Below are 18,062 nucleotides of genomic sequence, written 5' to 3'. Positions count from 1 at the left end.
ATTAATTAGATTTTAAAGCTTTCTCATCATTTCTTGTTTGTGTTGTATCTCTTCCACTCTGTTCCATTATTATTTTGCTCCATTTTATGCTATTATTTTTCTTCAGCTCTTTTAGCAATGTGCTCATTACTTTTTTTTCCCCTGTTTTCTGGCATTACAAGTTGTATACTTCTTTTGTTGCATAATTACAATGTATATTCTGAATGCAAGTGCTAAACCATACAAATATAAAACAAAAGCATCAAATTTGTTTTATTCAATAGAAATATTTTTCTTCGACCACTATCACCAGCATTATTGCAGTTATGGTAACTCGTTTAATTACAAGGCACTCTAACATTCTTATGTGAAGTCAATTAATTTCCTGAAAATCATCAGAAAATGTGTGACACACTTTCCTTCAAAAATAACTTGTCATACCTGCTGCATTTTCTCGTAGTCCCACATCAAATGCAAGTTTATCCGTCTGGGATCTCGATGATGTTAAACACGTCAAATACTGCAAAACAGTGAAGTTATTGAAAACAAAACCCCAACAGTATCCATTAAACACACATACCAATTTAATACATACACATTATTCCATCTTATCAGCTTGTGCTTAATTTTTTTAAATCAGTTAAGCGTGATGTTCTTTGTATACAAGCTCTTCCTGACTTCAAAACATCAAAATCCTCTTCCACTTCAGCACCTATTTCTCTGTGCAATTTAGCTCCCACCTTCCAGAGTTTCACATAGTTCATTACATAGGAACAGGCAAACATCTTATTACAGTGTTACTGAAATAAGTTTGCTTCATGAAAACATAGCAAATATACCAAAAGGCAGTAATCATACTTGCAACTCTGGTATATCAAGACAACTACTATGTGTATGGTGCATAAACGTAAGTAACAAAGTTCAAAGACTAATGTAGAGTCTTCAAGTACAGGGAAAAGGAGGGAAGATGTTTTCTTGACTTCTCATTTCTTCAACACCCTATTAGGCATACTTGCATGGGCCCTAATAAGTCAAAGATCCAGAAGAGTGAAAATTTTCCAGCTGTAGAATGTAGTGAAACAAAACTTATACAAGGTAGCCTGAAGATAGCAGGTTTGTGGGCATAGTCTCTGGGAACTATGGAATATTAAAAGGAACACAGAATCACCATGGTTGGAAGGGACCTCTGAGATCATCGACTAACACCTTATCTTATAAAATATGATGGAAAAAATAACATGTATCATAGCAAATTAATTTGCAATAACAGCAATTTGCTAATGGAATTATAATTTAAAATAAACCTTAAGGACAAAGAAATAATGCACGGCTGACTTTTTCAGCTACATTTCTGAGTGAAATGGATTGAAAAATCTGAATTTAAAATATTAAGGACACTTCCATTGCACTGAGATACTACAAGCTATTGAGATTTTTTTATCTAGTGCAGAAGAGAACTTAGAAAGATCAGTGTTCCAAGTTTATATATTTTTTTTATTTTGATGTAAAGACCATTTATTTGAGTTTCATGTTACTCATTCTGTGCATACTCTTCCACTTACCATTTCACTAAACGAATGTCGAAGTAGTATAGCATGGCCATACAGCAGCGTTCTGTGACCACCCCCTTGAGCTGCCTACAGAACATGACAGAGAAAGTCAGATCTCCACCGCACTGCGTGGACTATGATCAGAACTATGTAACAACACAAAGAGCTACTACAGTGCAAGTAAAAATACAAAGATTAAAGCAAATTATGAAATGTATATGCTGGGCAAAAATCATAATAATGAAGTAGTTACAGCAATAGCCAAATACCTGCCAAGGGAACAAATGTTCTTGGACAAGACTCTTATTGTGATCTAATTTTTATTACAATTAAGAAAAAGACAGCATTTTCAAAAAAATGTTTTAAATTGAATAAGCTACTACTTACCTTCCTTATAAACTTCACAGAAGCATTAAAAAAATAATAATAAAATAAGTATATATACACATACACAAACTTATAGGTGAAAGAAGAAAAATGCACGTATTGCCCGGGATAGTTTAAGCACATACTAAGGATATCTACTTCCTAGAATTAATGTTATCTTAAACATTCAACGGATTCATTAAATTAACTGCAACTATAATTTCAACCAAGCACAGTTATTAATTTTTAATATGGAAAGTTATGACAAGATCAGGGAGAGGCACAACTGGATTTTCCACATGCTTTCTTTAGAGAATTTAGCACACAATTTTTCAGCTCATTTTGGTGACCAAGAAAAAATAAACTCCAAGGGAAGAACCTTAACAAGAAAGTTATCTCTGGAACAACAGACAACAAGTTTTATAGGTTTTCAAGTCTGCTTGTCAGCCTTTTTCTGCGTCTACCATCTTATTTCCTAGTTATTTATAAATAAAAAGCCTATTTAAACTTAAATAAATGATATGACTACGAGATTAAATTCTTGATTTTTTGATCCTCAGTCCCAAATTGTATGAATGACTTTTGTAGGAAAGTGATCTCCAAATTGTTCAGAATTACAGATACCAGGATTAATGTTAATACTAATTATACTATGGTGGGCAACATTAAACTTAATTATTTTATCTCAGTCCAGATCATAACATTTGGAACTGGTATGTCTTGAAGAATAATAAAAGGTCTAACATCCAGATCCTGATAACAAGTTAAAAAGTGCTGATTTAAGAATACCTAACTTCTCACATAATTGCTTGAAACTGTTCTTGCACACACAGAGATTTTTTTCCATTTAAAAGAGCATTTACTTTGTGGTCTTCTTTTAACAGGTATATTTAAGTAATCATTAAAGATGATTCCCCAAAATATAACTTTAGAACAGAGATCATCTCTAGTACATTATATATTGCTAGAAAGGACCTTTTGGGTCAGTTCTTTTCCTTGGATTCATGTGGAAGGGAACAAGATAGTTCCAGAAACTCAAATAACAGTTATACATGTGTAGGCAAATGATTTTGCACTCTATGAACAATTTATTAGTTAAATTACCAATTAGGTCAATAGGTTTACAAGCTATGTACAACTTGTGTTCTGCAGAACTCCAATTTAGAAGACACCAAGCTGAGGAAACTATTACATTCTGTAGCTTGACATATAGAATACTTAATACTAATTCAAAGGATTAAAAACAAAATGGTATGCATTCCAACAGAAGGAATAAAAATCTGAAATCAATTCAGCAGCAGTCTTTTATTATAACTGCAATAAAATAAAAATCCTACTTTATTTTTCTATCTAATAAAAAAGACATTAACAAATAGGGATTTGTGACATGGTTATGCAGGAACTTAATGCTTTTAACAGCAGACAGTCTTATCTAATTTTATGTAGTAAAATTTATTGAGAAATTTCTCAGAATTATATGAATAATCTCTTTCACAAGATGATTCATATAATTATGTAAAATTTCTCAGTACACTCAGTAGCAAAATAAAAAAAAAAACCAAAAAGCAACAAACCATAATGATTTTTGGACTCACACAGAAAATGTGTTAGATATTGGAAAAAATTGGAGACAAATATAACCTAGTTATCTCTGGTCATTCAGAGAACATAGCATACTTTTAGATATCATTATAAAGGGCTGATCAGAAATAATACATAAAAAACATTAAGGGCTCCTTCAAAACATGCAGCCCATAAAAAATAGTTTCAATAATATATCCTGCAGGAACTTATCACTTCTTTTATAAATTACAATTATTTTTTTTTAATTGACAAGGAAAACCTTAAGACAAAATCAAACGTAAATACAGACAGGTGATCAGAATAAAATTACATGTAGTCAGTCTGTAACAAATATACACATACTTAGAACAAGCAATAGAACACCTTATACTGTTTTTTTTACTTAAAGTTTTTAAGTGAATCACTTGCAATTTTAAGGCTGACTCATTAAAAAAAAAAAAAAAAAGAAAAAAGAGAGAAATCAGAACAATACAGATTACTAAAGGCTAACTGCAGCTGCTCCTCAATGCTAAAGAGAAATGAATGTGATTAGAGTAGTGGAGAAATAATATCCCAGGAAAACTGTAGAATCTGCTATGACAGGAGGCCCCTTTCCTAGAAAATCCTGGACCAAGAAAAGAAATTATGTTCATATTCAGAAATTTAAAATTCTTTTATGTCAATTTACTTACACCTTCACTAGCATTATCCCCTGTGCTGGCCAGCATTTCCTGAAGGGCTCTGACAGATAGGGACTGTTCAAGGACAAAATTACAGATGCAGAGGTCCGGAGGAACATACTGTAAAAATAAACAGTGTAAGAACAGATCAGCAGAGCATATGAAACAGGATAAAAAGTGTGTTTGAACACACATAAATTTTAATTTTAAAATCCATACTTAATGTTTACTCTTTTTTTAAAAACTATTTTTCCTAGAGTTGCATTCCCCACAGTAAAACGAAACACCATCAGGTTCAAAAGCAAAAAGTTTTTCTCTACATATTATTGCTCTCCTGTCCTTTAGAATCACACCACAAACACTGTGCTTTTTCTCTAACACCACTGACAAAAAAGAAGAGAAGGTCTATAATCTTATTTGACACATCAGGTTGATGCTCTGAACATACTTCTAGCTGTCACTACATGGCAAAGGTTCAGAATTTTATGATATAGTAATATGAACTATATTAGGAAATCTTCTCAATTTTTGGATCAGTATGTCTGCTGGTTTTGAAACATTAAATACATTCACTTCAAGAACAGCAGATTTTTTTCTCAATTTATTGGCATTGTATGTGTCCAAAGAAAGATGTGTCCAAGAAAAAAAGTCTCAAGGAGGATCATTAACATACATATAAAGACAACATAGCCAGGCTCTCTGCAGTGGTGTGCAGGGAAAGGACAAGAGGAAATGGACACAAATTGAAATACAGGAAATTCTATTTAAACATGAGGAAAAAAAACCTTTTTTACTCTGAGCAAGGTAAATACTAGGACAGGTTGCCCAGAGAGTTTGTGGAGCCTCCATCCATGGAGATATTCGTGACTGGACACTGTCCTGAGCAATCTACTCTGGCTGAACCTACTCTGAGCAAAGGGGTTGGACTTGACAATCTCCACAGGTCCTTTCAATCTCACCAATTCAGTATTCTGTGATTTATGATATAGATCATGGCTATGAATGAGCTTTAAGGTCATTATATACTCCTTTTTCATTTTTAAATCAGTGTGCCAGGAGGGAATAAAATTCCTGATATTGCTGAGTTTTAAGGTGGTGAAAAGGGCAATGATACAGTTAAGAGATTTCTAAACTCACCGAAGTCTTTATAGCAAGCTAATCAAGTACAGTCTTGGAATTCCCACCCTTTGATCTCTACTATAGAATCTAATTATTTTTTTGTGTGTGTTTTCAAACACATTTTGGAAAAGACTTTTAGACCAAAGACTTGACATTGAACTTGCATACTTTAGATATATTTATATAATTTTTACATATGTTACTGACATAAAGTGAACTCTTGCATCTTTCTTAAGTGACTAAATAATGGCAAATAGTATATAGTTCATAATTTCATTGACTGCAACAGTCATCACTCATCTCTACTATGGAATGCTAAAAGAAAGCAGGAATTTCTAATAAATAATTCTTCAAAATCAATGAGAGTTTTTGGGAGTTCTTCCAGCACACCTCAGCAGTCTTGTTCACACATACAGGAAGATAAAAAAATAGATTTGATATAGGAAACCTACACAAATTTACAAAGTAAATCTGAAGAAACAATTGACAGTTCTACCCTGACAGCTGCTCTTTTTATAAGAAGATATTTATTTCGGTGAATACTTCCAAACAGTTCTTTCATATAGTTACCAGTTTTGCATTAACACACTCATACCACTGAATATACCTCATTTTTCTGAATGAAGTGTGAAGATAAATAAAACTAGCTACTGAACAGGAAACGTTCAATAAATCTGCAAAAAAATTGAGTCTAAAAATAGCTCTATTTTCTCACAGAAATGAATCAGAGTCCAGGTCAAATTACTTTATTTTCATCTAAATTGATTTCTGAAGGAAGAGCAGAGAGCAGGGAAAGTATATCAATAGGTCAAAGCTGATAGGAGAAATGACATGAAGAAACAGATATAAGCTACACAGTAGCTAGAGAGGAGCAACACAAGCAGTTACAGAAAAAATTAAGACCTACAGCAACGAAAAGGGGCCACACTTTATAATAAATGATTAAAAAACCCCAGCTGTCAGTATGTAGGATTTTTCTCTCAAACAGCTGAAAATACCTTATAGAAAGTACAGATTAGAATGGCAAGCCACCATTTTCAGAGACTTCTGATTGACCACATATACACTCATCTGCCTTAGTTTGCCATTTAAAAGGGAGACACCAGGAAAAAATTTCTCCTCTAAGGTAAACCATGATTTACTGATAAAACATCATATTTTCAAAATTTCCTATTATTAACATTGTAAATGTATGTGCATACCTAGTCATCAGTAGAGAAGGAAAGCTACTCATCCTAACACACACCAGCATAATTTTCACTCGCAATTTCTTAGAATAGAGAGCAAAATGCAGAAAGACAAAAAATTAAGCCGCAAGAATAATCACTGGTAAGGCCATACCTGGAGTACTGTGCCCAGATCTGGGGTCCCAGTACAAAAGTGGTGTTAAGCTACTGGAAAGAGTCCAGCACAAGCTGGAACATAGGAAGTTCCATTCAAATATGAGAAAAAACGTCTTTACAGTGAGTGTGACAGAGCACTGGAACAGGCTGCCCAGGGAGTTTCTGGAGTCCCCTTCTCTGGAGATCTGCAAGACCTGCCTGGATGCAGTCCTGAGTGATGTGCTCTGGGCAACCCTGCTTTGGCAGGGGAGCTGGAATAGATGATCTCTAGAGGTCCCTTCCAACTCTGACAACCCCATGATTCCGTGAAAGACACACAGCCAGGGGAAGCACAAAGCGACAGTGGAGGGAGCACTGAGGTAAGTTTTATGCTGAAGTTTAAACTTGTTTCTCATCATTTTTATATCTCTTTTGTCAATCCAGTATTTCAATATGACAAAACTATTATTTATTACAAAAATAATAGCTATGCAAATAGCTGTAGGGCAGTTTTAACCATTTTATATATACTTGTGCTATATTTGTGTTGGTTGTGTAGGGGGAAATACAGATACATAAAATAACTAACAGGAAAACCCAGCTCCCACATTACCCTCTGAGTGTAATTCAGTCTTCTGGATTCCTCCAGGCACTATAATAACATTGGATTCTGGCAGGTGATATGCTTACTAACCAAATCCTTGCCTACAGCTCCTGGTCTGTAGTGTAAAAAACACTGGCATAAACTGGTACAGATTACTGATTTACTTTTACATACTATCATTCAGACAGAAATCTTATCTTAATTAGTTATAATTCCCTTCAGGCATTTAAGTTTACTTGACAATATTGCTCCTAAAAGAGATGCTAGCATGCTACAACTACTTCTGAGGTATATTTTTCTTAGGGATTGCTAGAAGTTAGCCTTGCTTCACTAGACTATCAGCTTTGAAATACATCATCTTTTAAAGTTATCACTTTAAAAACAAGGAAAACAGCAATGAAGTAATATAATTAGATCACATAGTTCAACAATTCCACTATTTATTGTTTAGTATAAAAAACACAATGTTTCACTTCTAGTTAATTAGGTTTTTCCCTTTACCTTTTAAATATCACACATTATTTGGGCAAACATCTTCTGATAATTCAAAAAGGAGCCATATAGACAGGAGGAATATAATTTCATACTACTGAATTAATGCAGAAGTGCTTTTAAAAAGTGCATTTAAAGTCCAGTCACCATAGTATAAATTATTAGCAAACCAACACTGTACTAGTTTTATTTTTATAGAGGACAAGAATAGTTTCCTGTTTTGTACACATATGTGCACGCTCATTTATTAGACTTTACACTGGAAGAATGGAAATGCACCTCTACTTTCTATTAATACACAAGGCACTGCAGCTCTTCCTGTGTGTGGCATGACTTTATCAATTGCCAGTTCCCCAATGTTTTTTATCATCTGAAAAAACTACATGTTATTTTAAATGATGCCTTAATTGACAAAAATACTCAACAGCACAGCAGTGAGAGCAGAACTCTGTAGGATCTAATTAGAAGCACATCTATTCCATAACTAGTTTTTAGTTATGGGTTCGATTAGTTCAATGGGTACCAGTTTGATTTCTCAGGCACCTTCTTCGTAAGCATCATCTCTAAGAGTTGTTAGTAAGAACTGTACTCTCTAATCACCCAGATCAACCTTCTACACTTCTAATGTTTCAAACACATGTATTTACATGCCTCTTTCCATAATTATTCACTGTTCTCAGTTAAGACCAGCAGTTCAGAAAGAACCTCAGTATGTTCTTCTAGAGCAGTTACATACAAGTTTTCTGAATCTCTTAATTTTAAACAAACTTCAGAAGCTCCTGTAGTATTATCTGCTGCTAAGACACTTATGAAATGTAAAGCAGATCTACGGCATTCTACAGTAATGCATACCATGCCTCCTTTTCTTATAATAAGGTGAGCAACATACTGTCTTACATGGTCATCTTCAGCAATAAATAAGACCTTGACAGTCGAACTGGCAATTCATAAAAAATTCCCAATCACTGTCAGATTTTAAGTCAATAGTTACATGTACATATGTGAAAACTAAACGCTTTTACTTAAGGATGTGAAAAGATTATTGCTGCTTTGTAAAGCATCTCACTGAACTCTTGGAATGCAAATAAAAGCAAATTTAGAAGCAGCATAATTTTTTACCTTAGAGATGAACAAGGACCTCTCATACTGCATAAATAAACACTGTGGATGTAACATGTGGTCATAATACCTAGACTAAAAATAGGACCACATGGCAACATTTCAAGAGAAAAGATACAAAGACCCCACTATAAAAAAATCAGAAGGAGAAATAATTTATCAGAAAGAATAGAAAAGAAATAAAGACACAAATCAAAGAAAAATAAAATGATGCAGAGAGAATAAAGAAGAGAGGGATGAGGTTCTCCTCTGTCTGCCCTTATTCCTAACATTCTGCTCTAGTACAGGTCTAAAGTTCCATCTCTTCTCTCCTTTCTGCTCCTCTTACTGCTCTATTTTCTATTATTTTTTTCCTCACTGCTCTCTAGCTTCAATTTTTCATTTGTCTCTTGTTACCTTTAAAACTTTTCAAATACCTAATAATTCTGCTCCTTGTACTCTAAACTTTCAGTTAGAAGCAACACTTAATGCCAGTAATTAACAGGTGTCAATGCCTCTAAAATTATCAATCAGGTATATCAAGATATTTGAACATACAGCAGTAACAGGAATAAGATTTTTAGTGAACTTAAATCTTAGTAACAGTCTAGAGACTTAATCTTGATATGAAGTATTTCAGTTATAGGAATTATTTTAGATAGTTAAAGAATAGTGGCTTTTGCCTGATATTCTAAAGTATATTTAGAATCTCTAAGAAATCTCATGTTGCAGTCACAGAAAGAAAAGCATACAGAGGTGCATCTAGCATCACATTAAAGAAAACCTAATTAAATGTGCTCATGGATAATAAGTAGGTTAACATTCACTGATCAGTTACACTCGTGGAGAGTATCGACTTCTTACTTTAGCTTCTGATGTTGGTTCCAAAAAGCACAGGCGATTCCCAAGTCCCTCAGCTGCCAAGCAAAACTTCCTTTGTTCTTTGTGAATGCTGGCAACACACTGAAGTACTACTTCGTCATCCTGTCACAAAACAAGGTATGAGAAAAAAAGTAAATATTTGGAAGTTACAGACACACTACATGCAAAGAAATCCTGGAACTCCTATAATTGGTATCCTGTGCTTACCCAGAGATTCTTTTGATGTGTATGTAAACAGATGTTTATGTATAGATTTATATTCAAGACTAAATCAAAGTGACAAAGCTACATACTGTCTCCAGGGCTTTCATGAGTGTTGTGTCCTGTTGCTTTAAGAGTGGCTTGCTACGGTGCCATAAAAAAAAACCTGTAAGTACACTGTTACTTGGTTTAACTCAGTAAAACATGTTCAATGTTTGCAGTTAAAACATGTTACTGTGATTTTGCAAACAATGGTAACCTAAAAATAAACGGATTTATTTTGTTAGCACAGTAAGCCCTCAACATGAGTCTGAATATATGATCTTAACTTTTACGGTCTCATTTAATTTAGAAACCTCTGAGTACAAACAAAGATCCAAGAGGCATTTTTCAAGTGATGGTTCAATTTATAAGAACTTGTTCCTCAAAAGACATATTCCAAGACCAAGAAAACTCTGGAAAAGTGACAGGAAACAGCTCTATTGTTTAGTTATCCTAGTTATTCTAAAAGCTCTTTTACAAATTGTTACATAATTCAATGCCAAAGACACACTTATAAAGTGCCAAGCCCGTTTCACCTCTTAACATGTGATACTAAAGCTGATATAAGCAAGCCAAAACAGATTATTTTTAGTTCTCAACTGTGTCAAAGGTATATAAAGAATTAAAAATAATTTTATTTTCCAAAACTTGTCCACTAACCAAGAAAATCACCACTTGCAGACTAGCAAGTAGAAGAATTTATTTTTACACAGATATGTAACTGTTCACCAAAAGACACTGCCTTAGAAGTTTTTAAGGGGGCGGAAGCTGATAAAACAAGAGTGATATGATATGTCAGCGCCCCATCCAGCTATGAAGTTATACTGGTGTCAATTATTATTGTCAAAGCAGATACACAACAGCCGCCTGTATTGAACTCAAGAGATCACTTGAACAATTACGTTCTAAAAGCAGCACTGCTTTTTCCAGTCCCCTTATGCAACTGCAATACTATGACAGTAGCCCAGCTACTGACACTTGAAATAAAAGCTGGGAGTGACAAAATGATTCTCCCCAGAGGAATTAAGTGACGCACCCTTTAAAATGGGAATTCGAAAGCAGGTTTTTTCACTTGTGTGATTTTGGAAGCGTGTGCAAGCTATATGGCTTTCTTCCAGGTGACACTTCGCTGCCTACTTACTACTACTAAAATGGCCAGGCTATTATATTTCAAACTAATCAGCAGTTACAGACAGTGTTTTCCTTATCTAGGTTTGCATAACAATCAATAGCATGTTTAACAGCACAGAATGGGAATTCAAGAAATTTTTATAAACAATTCTAAGATGTATAGTCAAGTAGGAGGTAGACAAAATTAGCTAATTAATGCTAAACAAATTCATTTTCTTTTCCCCCTGCTGCTTCTGCTTCCATTTCTGTAAAATGCTCTCTGAAATTCTCAGCCTTCAAACTCATTACTAAAAACATTTCTCCTTTTCAAACTTCAGTGTAGTAAGTTGCAAAATGAAAACAATACCATTAACCACTTGCTACCACATCCCCCTGTTCATGAATTTTTAAAAATTGGCATGAGAAGCATTTCTATTCCACGAGAAAAATATCAGGACATGTATAAGGTAAAAATAAATATATTTAAAATATTTTTCATCATCTGGTTCCTGTATCAATCATTGAACATCCATATTTTAGAGATTTAAAAAGAATAAAATACTAAACCACAAGCTCATAAATACCAAGATTTAGAATAAATTTGAGATTTGCCATTTATTGACAAATATATATATATGAAATTGTGTTTATTCTCCCTAATACATTAAAGTATTCATCATTCTACAGAGGCATATACATAGTATCTATTGTAATTTATAGTCTTCTAAAAAATAAAATTATGCCTTCAGACAATATACACAAATACTTACTTAAAATGAAAATTACTCAAATAAATGAACAATTTTCTCTTTAAATCCATAGGCATAAAAGGGCAAGAGCTTCTACCATAATGAAATTAATATTTTATTTTCTAGAATTCAAATAATAAGCATTTCTTTTTAGAATTTACACCGGCATCACAAGGTCTTTATCTGTCATTAAATGCCATAATCCCAAAACACAAACACCGATAACGTCTTAAGTAGGGACTGTGTACAGTATTCACCATCAAAGTTTTACATTATCCCTCTAGATTTCCAGTGTACCCTTTCATTTGTGCTACAATATGTAATAAACTACATATTTGCTACAAAGGAGGAACAACTTTAATAGAGTTTCTCAAAAGTGGCAATAATAGTGCATTCCAGAATGTTTTGAAGCAGAGTTTTAAAGAGTTTATGATTCAGGTGCAGGTAGACTGAGCATAAGCAATTAGTGGAATCTATATAATCTGCAAATAAGACAATGACTCGCTGTTGAGATGACTCTGTATTAAATTGTACTTACTGAAATAAGATCATTCTAGCTGAGGTCTGAAATTGCTTTTCTGGCCTGAAGACGCCAATAGAAATGAGTTTTACATAGTTGTTATCCTATAATGAAATTGCAGTCTCAGCAGTATCTTCTTTTCTTGACTCTCCTCTCACACAAATTCCAGTATTCTAAAACATTTTTTCCTGGTAAACTCACTTTGTTCTTCCCTTAGTTTTTAAATACACATGGTTCCAGAGCCATTTAACCTTGATCATCACTTCTCTTATACAGAATTTCTTCCATTTACTTCAATATACCTTTCTTAGTACCAGAAGAAGCCTGAAAGCCCAATGAGATGTGGAGACTTATGTGATGAGCAGTGATGAGTTGTTAGCTGTTATATACAGCCAATTCTCAAAGATAACCAAAAGCAAAGCAAAAGAGAAAAAAAACCCCACACAGCTTCCTTGAGATCCAGTTTGTCAGCCAGGAATTTAACAAATTTAAATGTTTTCAATTTAATATGTGTTTTAAATGCAATCTTTCTCACCTAACAGCTCTATTTTCATGTTCAGAAGTTTAATTTGTTCTAATTCTTTTAGCTTTGGTGGGGAGGGTTGGATTTGGTTTTTTATTAATCAAACGGGTTTAGAGTGCGTGGAATCACAGGCTAGAAAGGACCTATGTAAGCAATGGTCCAATGCCTCACTAGAGAAGGGCTAATTTAGACCGTTTCTGATATGATCTAATGTGCACAATTTAAGATAAAAAGCCCACTTCAGAGTTCTGATCAGCTTGAGGAATTGTTACAGATCCTCACCTCCTCACCTCTCTCTCCATCACACATTATAGCTCTTCAGATCAAAACTGTAATATGCAACAGTTGCAAAAGTCTCTAGATTTTTCAAGGTATTGCTTCAATGAGCAAATAGGGGGAATAATTTCAGGTTGATCAAGATACTTTTATGATTTAATGAGCACACAGAAAAGTAATACCTTTGCATATCACTAGGGTTCACACAAGAAACTGTTCTTATTGTCCATCAAAAAGTATAACATTCCAAGCGTTAATAACTGTTTTCCACCAGTAGTACCATCAATAACTACATAAAGTTAACCAGGAGATCCATTTCATATTACCATCTATTCACAAATACAGATGAAGAGCAATTTTAAACTTTATTTTTCTGAATGAAGAGAAAATGAGAATTCTCCTTTTCTGTCCAGAAATCTCTTATCTGGTTAGGATTAATTCGTCAGACCTTTAGCAAAAGGACACAGACCAGGTAATTCCAACCCCAATTCTAAGAATATTTATACATAGAAACACATTGATATTACTATATTTCAGGTGGTCTGAAATCCTGCAGAATCTACCAAGTGTCATGTACCTAATGTGTTGTAATTCTTTCCAGTATTATTCAAATATTCACACAAATGTATAACTTTTGCAAAAAGAAAAAAGACAGCTTTGGAGATTTATTTTCTTTTTTTGAAAGTAGGTAACTGCATAACTGTGTGTAATGAAAACATAAAATTGCTATTTGCTTTGGCCAGAGCTGAAGCTGCAACCTGAAACTGCACTATATAGCAACATCTGCATAGACTGAGAAACAAAGGTATTTCTAAATGACCGCTACTCACTCAGTACTTTCTGCTTTTAACACAAAACAAGTTACCAAAATAGACCTTGGCTCTATGAAAAAAGTATAACTAACATTAAACAATTTCTTTAATTGAAGACTGTGATCCCTAGCCTTCAGCAATATAGCATTAAGGATAGTATCCAATTTTAAAAAAGGGGTTTTAATGAACAACAGCTCAGTGGTTCATTATCAGGCAGTATTTAGTCTTGGTCTTCAGCCTGCCTTCCTCCTCAGGTTTCATAATAAACTGATGGTGAACTTAAACTGAGATTTCTGTGATGAAGTAATAAGCCAATACACAAACAGAATCGATTTTAATTAATCAATGACTTGACTTGCTGCAAAATGAGTCAATGATCAAGGTGAATCAATGTACTGTAGGCATGACCTCGCTTCAACTCAGTTCACTAGTTTTTTGACACTTGAGAATAAAGAAATTCTGACAGCTAACAAGACTCCTTCTTCATTTATGCTGCATGTATATCCCAGAATTAAGAATTATTGTCACATTTAAGTCTGTATAGAGGTTGTATTCAACAACACACACACTTCCATATATTTCATACTAAAAAGCACAAACCCATCAATACACTAAATAATATATGTACATTTACATATATAGACAAAATATGCAAATTTTGCTGGAAAACGCCCCCCTAGATTTAGTTTGCTATCTGCCCACTCAACACCTACCAAATCTCTATACTCTTCACTATATTCAGTACTGAAAATGAATTGATAAAATAAGATCGACATGACATTGAAAACTAAGCGGTTTTAGAAAATTAATCATACATATTTTGCTTATATGTTACAGCTGCACATAAACGTGCAAGTAGGTGCTTGCACATGACCAATGTAAACTGATATGGAATTGATTTGAAAGTACATTCTTCTGTAACACCATGGAAAAGTTTTCTTTGATAATATACCCCTTCTGTGAAGAAATGTATATGACTTAAAAAAATTTCTGTTAAACAAAGACACTCAGAGCTCCTGTTTTCTATGGTAAAATAAGTAGGCATGTGAGGTCGATGCTCTTTAAAGGCCTGATTACTGTGAGACTGTGACACTTGGTGATTATAGATCAGTGCTGCAAAGGTATGTGCGAAGTAAAAATCCACAGGTGCCTTCACTCTTTGATAAGACAATATTCTACTCATGTATCTTACTGTATCACAAAGCATAGGATATCAGCAAACAGAAGTCTTGATTACCATCTGAACACCAGCTACAAACATGTGAAAGAATCCACAGGACCGAATTCCTTTGAAGTTACCTGGAATAATCTTGGAGAACACGTAAAATTCACCAGAAATTGCGATCTACAGTGGCTGCGTTCCTCTAATCAAAATAAGGAATTATAGGCATATTTGACAGTGCTCTAACCACAGGTGGATTTGATACATTTGCGGGTGTCCACCAGTTCCTTTCACAAGGGGAATGGTCTCACTGCAAAGCAGGTTCCATGCACTTGCATCTTTTGCAGAACTTTGTCCAAAACATCCAGCTTCAGCACAGCTAATGTCACAAAATATTTTCAGTTACTTCTAAATACTAGTACAGGAAACATACAGTCTGAAATGCAACACCACAATCAAAATAAACACAATTTTCATAGAGATATTCCATGCCAAAACATTTGCTGATAACTCAATTCTGATGCTCTTGGGTTCAAATGTTTTGTACTTGCCCTTTTGCACTTCCGTTTCTGATTATAGATTTCAAGACCTATAGGGCAAAAGAAGTACTTTTTGTCCAGCACTTTTCACCTATACTAAAAGGCCATATAACAAGGTATAACCATGATTAAAATCATATTTGATTCTGAACAGGTTTAGTATGACCCTGAAGAGTTGGGAAAACAAAAATTGAGTCTAATTTTACTCTCATGTATAGTACCGTAAACTATGTAGAACTCTTAAATGAGTGTAGAATAACAAATGCTAACATTCATGGGAGGAATTAGACGTTTTTCTTCTAGAAAACATAGTGCAAATTCACTTAAATATAGGAAATTTTTTTTTTAAATTGTATGAATAATGCCCATTAAAATAATATAAAACATTTAAGTATAATTTTCAAAATAAAAACAAAGTATCATAGCCAGCTTTTCTTAAAAAGGAAGATCATATAGCGTATCAGATATAGTCAATATCCATCTTCATCGTGGATAATACACCAGCTTTAATAAAACCTGTAGTTAGACCTTTGAACTTCTAAACAGTGTTTTGCAGGCAGCAAACCTAAATCACCAGATGATAGTGAAAAGCACAGAATTGAGAGAGTAGTCAAAGTACTTTTTCACTTGATCTGATGCTTTTTTTTTTCCCCTAGAGTGATAAAGCACTTTGCTGTAGTTGAATTTCACACCACCTGGTATAAGGCTAACAAAATAACGAAACTGTGACACACATCAGTCAGTTCGCTACATTAAAGAAGAAAAATGAAGAAAGGTGACTCAAGTTGGCAAGGTGCTGAAGTATGTCAAGACTTCCTAAATTCCTAAATAGTGTAAAATTAAAATTAGTTACTTATCTGTTTCTGTTGAATAAATTATCCATCCATTTTTAAATACAGAAGTCCATAATTTACTTAGTTTCCAACTTCCTCCTGGATATAGTCAATCATTCCACTCACTCTAAAGCAGAAGTTTCCTACAATGTTACTTTACAGGATTCCACTACTTCCACATTGAAAAGAACAAAACTTTTCAAACTTGTAGTATCATACATTCCTATTAGGATTTCTTACTTCAGTAATTATTACTGCAACATTTGGTAAGAAAAGATTTGTATTCTTTCTCTCTTGTACATTGTTAAAAATTCATTTGTATATAACTGACACAGCAAATAGTTCTGGCATGGCTTTTTATTTCTGCTACTGCTTTCCTACTTCAGATGAAGTATGTGGAAAATTCTGGCTGTTGAATTTATTATTTACCGAGGCAACACAGTTGTAACTATTTAGGCTTCCTAACCAATTAGTTCATAAAAATGAAAAGCTTCTTTGATTCTTGGATTGTTTTTGTTTTGAGGCTATGATCCAGAAAAATTACTTAATGTATTTGCCTGCCATCTAGCTAAAACAATTCCGTTTGTTTTGGTTCCTGTGCTGAGAAAAAAGTGTCAATTTCCTGTAATTAATTACAACAGTTTGATAATTATGTATCACATGTCCATGCAGAATCAAAGATTCAGAGCAAAGTATATGTATCACAAGTCTTGCGGAATGGTCCTATCACTCTTCCTCTGCTAAATACCCCTTAGGTATGACTCTCAATAAAAAATTCCTTGGGGGAAATTTCCAAAAGCTCTGCTGGATGTATTTATCTATATATTTATTTATTGTATGAAGGGCAATTCCACTCTTAGTAAGCAAAAACATTGTTTACTGTGATGTTATGACTGATACCAATATACAGTATGCAGCATACAGTTGACTAATAGAAGTTTTGTTTTTGTTTTTTTTTTTTGTTGAAAGACACAGTCGATTACTCACTTGAAAAAAATTATTATTATAGATCTCAAACTAGTGTATGACACATTTTTGCTTTGCCTACTCTTTGTCAATTAAAAAAATTATTTTTTTTATGACTAGTCATTAAAAAGAAGTAACAGGAAACCAAGTAAAACCTCAAAAGAAGGGTTTTAAGCCTCAAAAAAACCCCAAACCTAAAACACATGGACAAAAACAAACAAGAAAAATAACCACACCCAACTAAGCTTACAGACTTGGCTGTAGTTACTATAAATGCAACAGATTGGTGAGGTATAGTATGCCCTTAGCAATGACTCCACATTGATCAGCAGTCTGCAAAAATGACTACAGACACCTTTAGGATCCTGAGATTCACCAATGCTGAGAATACTGTTTAGTTCAAGTATCTCCTCTTTGCACATAATCTAAGAATGCACATAGGGAAAGAAAGGCTTCCAGGAAAGAATCTTTTGTGTATTCTTCTATTCTCTTTCCTTCTTTATATCAAAATGATGACAGGTCATCCAGTTCACTGACAAGTCAAGTCTCTCTTTTCTTTTTTCTCTCCCCTCTCTCCTCCTCAGAGGAGTATTAAACTTTCAACCCCAATTTCATTTACAGATAAATTCTCAGGTAAAGGGAGACTGCGTTTACGCAAAGTTTATCTTCAAGAG

General features: G+C 33.8%; 1 protein-coding gene across 1 annotated transcript in view; it reads right to left on the bottom strand.

Moving 5' to 3' along the window:
* Positions 1–18,062, bottom strand: part of RYR3 (ryanodine receptor 3) — a 210,802-nt gene that overhangs the window by 160,751 nt on the left and 31,989 nt on the right. The window contains exons 2-5 of the mRNA XM_014941650.1: positions 9,638–9,757; positions 4,151–4,258; positions 1,542–1,616; positions 421–499 (exon numbers count right to left, since the gene is read on the bottom strand). Of these exons, the coding sequence (XP_014797136.1) occupies positions 421–499; positions 1,542–1,616; positions 4,151–4,258; positions 9,638–9,757 (382 nt within the window). The remainder of the gene's footprint in view (positions 1–420; positions 500–1,541; positions 1,617–4,150; positions 4,259–9,637; positions 9,758–18,062) is intronic.

The sequence above is a fragment of the Calidris pugnax genome, unplaced genomic scaffold, assembly GCF_001431845.1.
Source record: "Calidris pugnax isolate Ruff unplaced genomic scaffold, ASM143184v1 scaffold56, whole genome shotgun sequence".
Taxonomy (NCBI): domain Eukaryota; kingdom Metazoa; phylum Chordata; class Aves; order Charadriiformes; family Scolopacidae; genus Calidris; species Calidris pugnax.
The sequence above is the reverse complement of the archived record's forward strand: the minus strand, read 5'-3'. Positions and strand labels throughout refer to the sequence as shown.